The sequence below is a fragment of the Gossypium arboreum genome, chromosome 4, assembly GCF_025698485.1.
Source record: "Gossypium arboreum isolate Shixiya-1 chromosome 4, ASM2569848v2, whole genome shotgun sequence".
NCBI classification, from domain to species: Eukaryota; Viridiplantae; Streptophyta; class Magnoliopsida; order Malvales; family Malvaceae; genus Gossypium; species Gossypium arboreum.
Window position 1 is genome coordinate 97,392,099 of NC_069073.1, and position 9,127 is coordinate 97,401,225.

The 9,127-nt window shown below is 28.4% G+C and overlaps 1 protein-coding gene across 1 annotated transcript; it reads right to left on the reverse strand.

Annotated features, from left to right (window-relative positions):
• Positions 1-6,746: 6,746 nt before the first annotated feature.
• LOC108459590 (probable xyloglucan endotransglucosylase/hydrolase protein 32) lies at positions 6,747-8,796 on the reverse strand. Its single transcript, XM_017758993.2, has 4 exons — positions 8,459-8,796; positions 8,251-8,351; positions 7,940-8,157; positions 6,747-7,323 (listed from the first exon to the last, which is right to left on the reverse strand). Exons 1-4 carry the CDS (start codon positions 8,652-8,654, stop codon positions 6,957-6,959), a joined length of 882 nt encoding a protein of 293 aa, XP_017614482.1. The 5' UTR covers positions 8,655-8,796; the 3' UTR covers positions 6,747-6,956.
• Positions 8,797-9,127: the final 331 nt, after the last annotated feature.

Genomic DNA, 9,127 nt, shown 5'->3' on the forward strand with positions numbered 1-9,127 from the left:
CGGACTAACGGTTTCGATTGGTGGGTCGGATCAGGCTCCATGACCCAATAAAAAATACATTTCTTCTTAGATAAATGTATCATATTTCGGGAAAGTTAAAAAAGGAATTTGGGGCTGCTCACTTACGCTTAAAATTTTGTTTAAATTCAGTGCAGTTTCCTATATTAATTTTTTATATTATTTTAGATACATTTGTTAAGTTACACCTAATTTAATGTTATTTTAGAGACATTTATTTTAATATTTTTAATATTTTGAACAAAATTAAATTAGCTTCATAAATGTGCTATAACCTAATATTAAAATAAATGTCTCTAAGATAACATTAAATTAGGTGTAACTTAACAAATATTTCTAAAATAGTAACAAAATTAATAATAAAATAAGAGTTATATAATATTCAAATAATAATAATAAAATAGTAGTAAAATAATAGTAAAATGATAGTAAAATAGTGAGAAAACAATAAGAAAATAACAGTAAAACAATAAAAAAAGCAAGAAAATAATAAAAAAATAGCTTTTTTTTTACAAATTCGGGTTGAGTTGGGCCAGGATTAGATAAAAAAGCCTTACTTGAGGCTCGGCCCATATCGTAAATGAGCTTTATTTTTTGTCCAAATTTATATTTTTATCCAAGCCCTCCCACTTTTTAGGGGGACTTTCGACCCGACCCATGGATATGTCTCATTTTAATCCATGTAAATTTTACGAATTTATTTTATAACACAAAGTATTGACTTTTTCAAAAGAAAATATTAATTAAAATTCTAAAAAATATATTATCACATTTAATTCATTAAACACTTTTATGAAAATATAATTATAATGTATAGAATTATTTTATTATATAAAATAATATTCACGTATTTAATATTTTACAATAAATTTTATTGTTAATAAGTATTTGAATTAAATATTGAATAATAATATTTTAATTAATAATTTTAAAAGTATCATTTTATTCATGACAAAATTAATTTTAAAATATAATCTTGCATGGAGATATAAATATTTTAAAAGAATAATGCATCCTTTTTAGTTAAAAAAGTTGGCCAGTAACCAGACTTATATAAAATTGTCTATTAATGAGCTAATGATGTTTAAAGAACTTTCAAAGTTACCTTATAAAAAATAATAATAATAATAATCTTTCAGTACAACTACTTATTATATAACTGAAGATTTCAATCAAACTTAGTTGGCTTATTTTAAACTAGTTTCTAAACTTTAAATTATTTTAATTATATTCTAAATTATTGTGCTCATATTAATTAGGTCCTTCTATTTTTAAAATCATTAATTTAATTGTTAAATAACATGTCAAATATTATACAACATAATTTAAATTTAGATTTTAAGAAAAATAAATGTTTTAATAATCTTAACTTTAACTTTGAGGTGTTTGAAGCTTTTACAAAAGCTTTTTCTTCATTCATTCTTTTTTAGTTTTACTTTATTTTAAATTTTTACCTTTAAAAGTTATACAATAATTATTATTTTCTTTAACTTTTTTTATTTTACATTTAACAATTTTAGTTATGAAAAGACTTCATTGATATAACATTAACAATTGAAGGATGCAATTACAACGTTTTAAAATTTAGAGACCAATTTAAAAATAATAATTGATACAATTAACTCAAAACAATTAACTCAAAAAAGCTTACTTTCAAAAAATTAATGGAAGCATTAGAAAAACCAGCAATAAGCATACATTTTTTATTTAACATTTAATGGGCTGATACCTTAAAGCAAAATAAAATAGGTTTAATTTTCTCTAAATATTTTCAACTTTTGTTCACACAAGAAAATCTTTTCTCACATTTTATCATGAAAATCATATTATCATATTTATGGGAAATTATTTCTCAAGAAAAGTTAGATTTCAAGAAAATTAAATAAAATTTAGCACATCAAACATTAGAATCACTTTCCACTTGATTAAATTATCAATAATATAATCACTTTCTAACATACCAAGAGTTACCTTAAGGTTTTATTTTTAAGTTACAAATACAATCACAAATACAATCATAATTAGGTCTAAAAAGGTCTAAAAAAACCTCTTAGTTAAAAATCAATTGAGCCATTAGCAAAAAAAACACCCAATTGAACCTTTAGTGGCAAAAAGGATAATTATGTATTTTCATCAACGAAATTTGGTGTTGATTGATTTGGATTGTTAATGGATACCAACGTGGTTGAGGGAAGCAATGAAAAGCCGACAAGTGACATGCCAAGTAGAGCTGTCCATGGATTGAGCTCGACCCAACTCAAAAACTTGGCCTAAATTTTTGTCCAAACCTGATCCAGATTATAAATGTTAAACTTGGGCCTGAAACAATTCATATTTTTTAGTCAGTGATCATGGCCTAACTCGATCCCAATAAAATTTTAGGCCCGATTGATAGGCCCAACTCAAAAAATGAACTTAAATTTTTGCCCAAACCCGACCCAAATTATAAAAGTTAAACCCAAGCTTAGACACACTTAGCCATATATTTTAGCTGGTGACTGTTTCTTCTTTTTAATCAACAATTTTTTTTCAAATATCTTAATTGCATTTCATTAAAAAATCATAAAAAAATATATGAGTAAACCTATAATTCTATGACATAAGAAGAACATTTATTAAATCTCCCCATTGATAAATGGAAGCAAAGAAGATACATGAGCATGAAGTTTAATTCTTTGCAAAACAAATATATGTACTACATGAGTATGAAATAAATAGGTTTAAGAGTGTAGGAAGTTTCCAATTTTTTTCAAAAATAATTAAGTCAATTTTTTTATACTTAATCAATTAGGTTAAATTTTAAAATGTATCAAAAAAACTCTTTAACTGTTAACTTTAACAGTTAACCGTTAAGTTAACTGCCCCTAATATTTTTCAATTAAAGCCTACCATAGCGTGACACGTGAAAAAAAATGATAAAACATAAAAATCAATAAAAATTATTAAAGTTTAATAAAAATATAAAAATATTAAAATTTTATTTAAAAACTTTAAAAATTATAATTTTATAACTTTTATTGGTTTTTATTTTTATAATTTTTTGCATCATGTTACGCTGTGATTGTGACATACAATGACTTTAACAGGAAAAAATTACTTTAATGGTTAACTATTAAAGTTAACAATCAAATGGCCTTTTTTTGATGCATTTTAACAGTTCAAGCACTCAATTGAGTGCAAAAAAAAAAAACTTAATTGCTTTTTTTGAAAAAATTTGAGGGTATTTTTTATGTAATTTAAAAGTTTTAAGTACCCAATTAAGTGAAAAAACACAAAGGCTTAATTATTTTTTTTTTTAAATTTGAGGGTTTTTTACACCCTTGAGTCAAAGAAATATCATTGCAGTTTTGCATTCTTTTTTCTCAAATTGTATATGTTATACATATACATTACTGCAAAAGAAATGGGGGGGAGGTGGAGGGGACAAAAGAAGTGTTATGCAGTGTAAACATATCAACCCTAATGCAATCTAATCTAAAAAAAAAACAATTATCGAGCAAGCTAGTGTTGTTGTTAATAGGAGATCAAGGAATCGAGCAACTAGTGGTGAAATTTGATTCTGAAATCTAAATCTGTTAAACTTAAATTTTCTATGCCTTTTTTAGTTTCTCTATTAAAGAGTGAGCTACAAAAATAGAGTGTCTAACTACCTATGGAACGATGATAGTGGTGGCTGATGGAGAAATTGGCAAGACGACGAGGACAGTGATGAACACCAGTGACTGAAGAAGCAGCGAGGCGACGACAGTGTCTTGAATCTCGATGGAAGAATGAGTGACTAACGATAGAGGAAGCAGGGGGACGATGACAGTGTCTTGAATCTTGATGGAAGAACAAGCAACTGACGAGTACGATTGGTGAGTGGAGGTGGTGAGCAGCGCTAGATAATGGCAGTGGTGACTGCTGAGTGGTGAGTAGTAACCGACACTTAGGAATTTTGTTTGTAGGAATTGATTTGGGATTGGGAATAAAGGGATAGGAGGGTGATTGCCTAACTGGGTGAGGCCGTGAGGTTTAGTATAGAGTATTATAATAGAGTTGTATAATTAATAAAAATTAGGTTAAAAAAATTTTGAGCCGAGCTCGGGTTGAAAAATGCTTACATGTGGCCTGGTCCATTTAGAAAACGAGCCTCATTTCGTGTTGATTTCAAATATAATATCAAAATATCAAAGATTAAAATAAAATTTGATACAAATATATGCTCGCACACATATGTCTATATATTAAAATTAGTGTTGATATTTTTGTGTTTTTAGTATACCTATATGTAGGGGTGAGCAAAATTCGATTCAATTCGAAAAAATTGAATTTTTTTTGAATTTCTAGTTAATCAAATCAAGTTATTTGAATTATTCAAGTCAACTCGAATAATTCAATTCGAGCCGAGTTGAATTTCACAATTCAAATAACTTAATAATTCGAATGGTATAAATATCCTTTTGGTCCCTATCAACTCTAAAAATAAGTAAATTGGTCGCTCTCAACAAAATTAAAAAAAATTCAAAATAATTTTTAAAATTCAAAATTTATATTTTATAAAATTTTAAAAATTTCAAAAAATTATGAAAAGTAAAAATTTAAAAAATTCTAAAATAATAACTTTGGGACCTAATTAATGATTCAAATTTATCATACTCAAGTGTCTTTTTATTTTATTTTTTTGCTTTGAATTTTTTCAAATATATATGGTTTTAAATTTATGTGCTCTAACATAGAATTAGTTATACGGTAACAATATTTTTATTTGACATGTTTAATTTTTTAATTTAACTCGAATAATTTCACTCGATTCGACTTGACTTGATTCGAAAAAATTTCAAATTGAGTTAGGATGATAAAATAAGACTGGTGAACTTGATTAATTCGAAATTTTTTCACTCAATTCAATTGAACGTTCACCCCTACCTATATGTGTGAAATATATATACATGTATTTGTGTCATATTTTATTTTATTTTATTTTTCAAATTCCATTTTAGTCCTCAATAACATGTGATATTTTGATCTTATTATATACAATTTTGAAATTTTTTAAATAATTTTATTATATTTTTAAAAATCCTTCTATGATTTTTATAATTTTTCAATACTTATTAATAATTCTTATGTTTTAAATAAATTTTAATATATTTTTATCATTTTTAAAAAATTAATAATTTTTTCAACAATTCTTTATAATAATGAACCTAGACATATGAGTGTCTACATTCAAATGAATTTGGATGTTCACCTGTCCTGGTTCATTTTGTGTGTGTTGCTTTAGTAAAATTTTAAAATAATTTTTAAAACTTTTTATTTTTTAAATATATTCTTATGTACATGCCACGTTAACATATTTACTCATGTGACATGTCATGTGCTAGTTTTTAATGTTTTCATTCGTCATATTAGTGTTCATTATTGGCCAAATTGATCAACGACACTTTCTATTAATGGAATGACCTAATTAATTTTTTATGCTAATGAGAAATCAATCAAATGTATTTTTTCTATAAAGACTCAATTTATTTTATTGGAAAATTAAAAAAAGAAAAAGAAAAACTGTCAAAATCTTGCAAAGTTTTGGCTATGGAACCGGTGAAGGTATTCTTCTTTCCCTTTCTCAGCTACTCTCTTTTTTTGTTGTTCTTTTTTCCCTTTGATTTCCCAATTTAATTTTGCCCTAATATGAAATCATAGAATTTTGCTGAATTTGGGGATTAATATGGGATAGGTTGAGAGGGAGAGGGAATGGGGAGGGGGAGGGGGAGGCGAGGATTTTTTATTTTATTTAATATTAATATAAAATATAAATTTTTTATTACATTTTTTAAAATTATTTATATTTTAAAATTTATATATTATTATTTATTTGCGAATAATATTATTTATTTATATATATATTTAAAATTTTTACTATCGTAACTCTTTTTTAATAAACAAAAGGCATCAACCACTGTTATACCATAAACTTAGGTTAGGTTTTGATGGACGGGGCGGTTAGCGTAAAAATAGCAGTGGTGATGAGATTAGATACTGTAAAAATATCATAGTATAGGATAAAAAGTAAATTAAACGTATCGTATCGCATCGTATCACACCTAATAGCCCGTCCAAATCCACCCTTAATTGAGCAAAAGTTGTTTACAAACTATTTTTAGTAATCTCTGGGTCCATTACCTATTTTATTGATTGGCAAAATATTGTATTATGTAATTTTGTAGATGAATTTACGCGCTTCAACGTAAAAGTGAAATTCATACAAAATTAAACCCCACAATTTACATTGAGGATGAGGATGATGGTGAATTTGAAGACCTAATTTCATGGAACACCTAATATCCCACCATACACACCTGAAGAATCAAGGTTGAAGGTGGTCTCCCCTACTAATATCCCCACCAAAATACTTTTGGATACACTTCAGTTATCTTTGTGTATACTCATCAGTTTAACAAAAGCGAAATTTATTTTAATTTGGAAAGTAGCACTTGGAATATTTTATCTCTTCAACTCAAAAACTCTCTACGAATCAATCAATATATTACTTCTCCTACTATTATCAATATACCCTTTTTTTAACTTTCACTGTTGATTCACAGGTTTTACTTTCTTTTTACATGTCCCTGCATTATTACAATTGGCAGTATTTTATTTTTTTTTTGGGGGGGGGGGGGTGGGGAAATTATATAATATACATTTGAGTGACTGTTGGGATTTGCGTCCAACATAAATAATGATCATCATGTTCTAACCTTGTCTCTTCTTGATGGATTCATATTTCATACAAGTGGCTTTCACTCATTTTCAGACACTGAAATTCAATCACATTTTTTTTATAATAAAGAAGAAAAATGAGAGTGTTGCCAAGTGGGATCCATCTCAAACAAATAGTGGAATTCTTTTCACAAAAAGAAAGTGGAAATTTTTTAGTAAGCTCATCTTCTTAAATTTAACTAGCTCCGACACTCCGGGGTTAAGGCATGGTTCCTCTTGGGGTCCCTGCAGTAGTTATAAACCATGTGGTATCTTTGAACCCATCTCATTGCTCTGCGTTGTTGCCTTGTTAACCCGCCCGACCGGAAAGGAGAGGCAGAGACCGGGTGGCACCAAGCTGGAGCATAGGCAGAGCAACCACTTGCTTTGAAATTGGTGTACTTTGCTACAAATGGTTGGTATTTGTAATCAGCTTTGTACTTTCCATCTTCAGTTGCCCATGATGAAGCATCCCATATTGAACCATACACCCACATTGGCCTTAGAGGAAATGTTGCAGCACTCTTCCTTGGATACCTCCTTATAGGCACATCATCCACTAGGAATCTAATATAAATCAACCAATGTAGCAAATTCATGCATTTTTGACAAAAAGGCAAAACATATGAATGTATACTTTATTGCAAATGAATAAAAGTAGTAATATTTTTTTAAAAGTATCTATATTTGACTCATATTCAGATATAATCCTTCAAATGTATTGAATATATATTCATATCTAATCCTTGTCTGAACATTACATCAGATAAATTTTTTCAGTATAAGAAATATATGTCATGCATGTGATCTAGTTTTGTTGCATTGATATTTCCGCAGTGAAAAGCACTTTACCAATTATTAATGTTTATGATTAATATAATATACATACTTTATAGCATGATGATTTTGAGAAAGCAAAATCACTAAAATGTTAACTATTCAAAATCTAAATTATTAAACTGAAAAAGGCAACAATACTTTAAGACTTTAGAGCCAATAGGGACAAGAGGCCTACATCCTCTCCAACACCTCATCAATTCCCATGATGATTATTATTGTATTTATTATAGTTCTCCTAACCTATTAGACACTATAATATGGGTTCCAAATGCAATCATCCTTTATTTTAACAAACAATTAATTAATGGCCATAAGCAAGATGCAAGGAATGGGATACACTTACATGATCTCCTTAGGAGTCCAAAGAATGGCATAGTGATGAAAGTCTTGTGTTGGATCAAACCAAAGATGAAACTTCATTTCCCTTCCAATGATTTTCCCATCCCCACTCCCTCTTACATAAACATTGGTTTGTAAAGTATAAGGCTTCCCAAATGTTGTTCCGAGGAACTCTATGTCCACTTCATCATGGAACCCTGGATGAGCTTCATTGTTTGATAGCTGCATTGTTATAATCATATCAATAATCATTTATTATTATTATTATGATTATTGAACTACAAATGTTGCATTAAGAAAGATTACGATTCTCACATAGAATGCTGTTATAACGCCCGCAGTGTAACCGGGTTGGACCTTAATCGAGGCACTGAAGTAACCGGATCGAAATGGACGAACTGATTTGAATCCACTTCCTATCCATTAATCAACAACCAAGCAAGTAAACAAGTTAAAAAAGAAGAAGCTAAAATTGATTGCAGGATGAGATTAAGGGGGAGGGGTTTGATTAAATATAAGGCACCTGAAGTTTTGTCAAGCCAGATGGTTAATGCATTGTGGTTAACACTTTGATGGGAAGGACCCCAGAGATTTTTAAAGCCTTTGTGAAAGCTCATAGGCCTAAATTTATAGCTTGGCCAGTAACCAGGAGAAGGTGGAAAGCCCGCATTGGCTGAAGGAAACAAAAGAATGAGAAGAAGTGAGAGAAAGAGAGCCATCAAGATTGAAGAGAAAGCAGAAATGAGGATGAGAAACTCGATGGGCTAAATTAGAATGATTTTGGGACTCTATAAATGCTGGGGGATTGTCACTTGTGGCTTTGTGTGTGAGGGAGAAAGCGACGGGACATTGTGTACATGGATGGATGAAGAGTATGGCAGTGTATTTATATATATTTTAAAGGACAATTAGTGGGTCCTCAATTGGAAAGAAAAGAGCTAACGAGGAAGCTCATGAAAGGGGTAAAAATATTATGGTTTTGTATATTAAGTGATAAATTATATTTTATTCTCTTTACTTTAAAAATAATAAATTAGTCTCGGTTTATTATATTAAATAGTAAATTAGTTTTTCTGTTAAAATTTATTAATTTTATTATTAAAAATATAATGGACAGAATAATTAAATATATTATGTATATCTCATGCTAACATACAAGATCAATTTTTAAGAGTAAAAAATAAATAAAAAA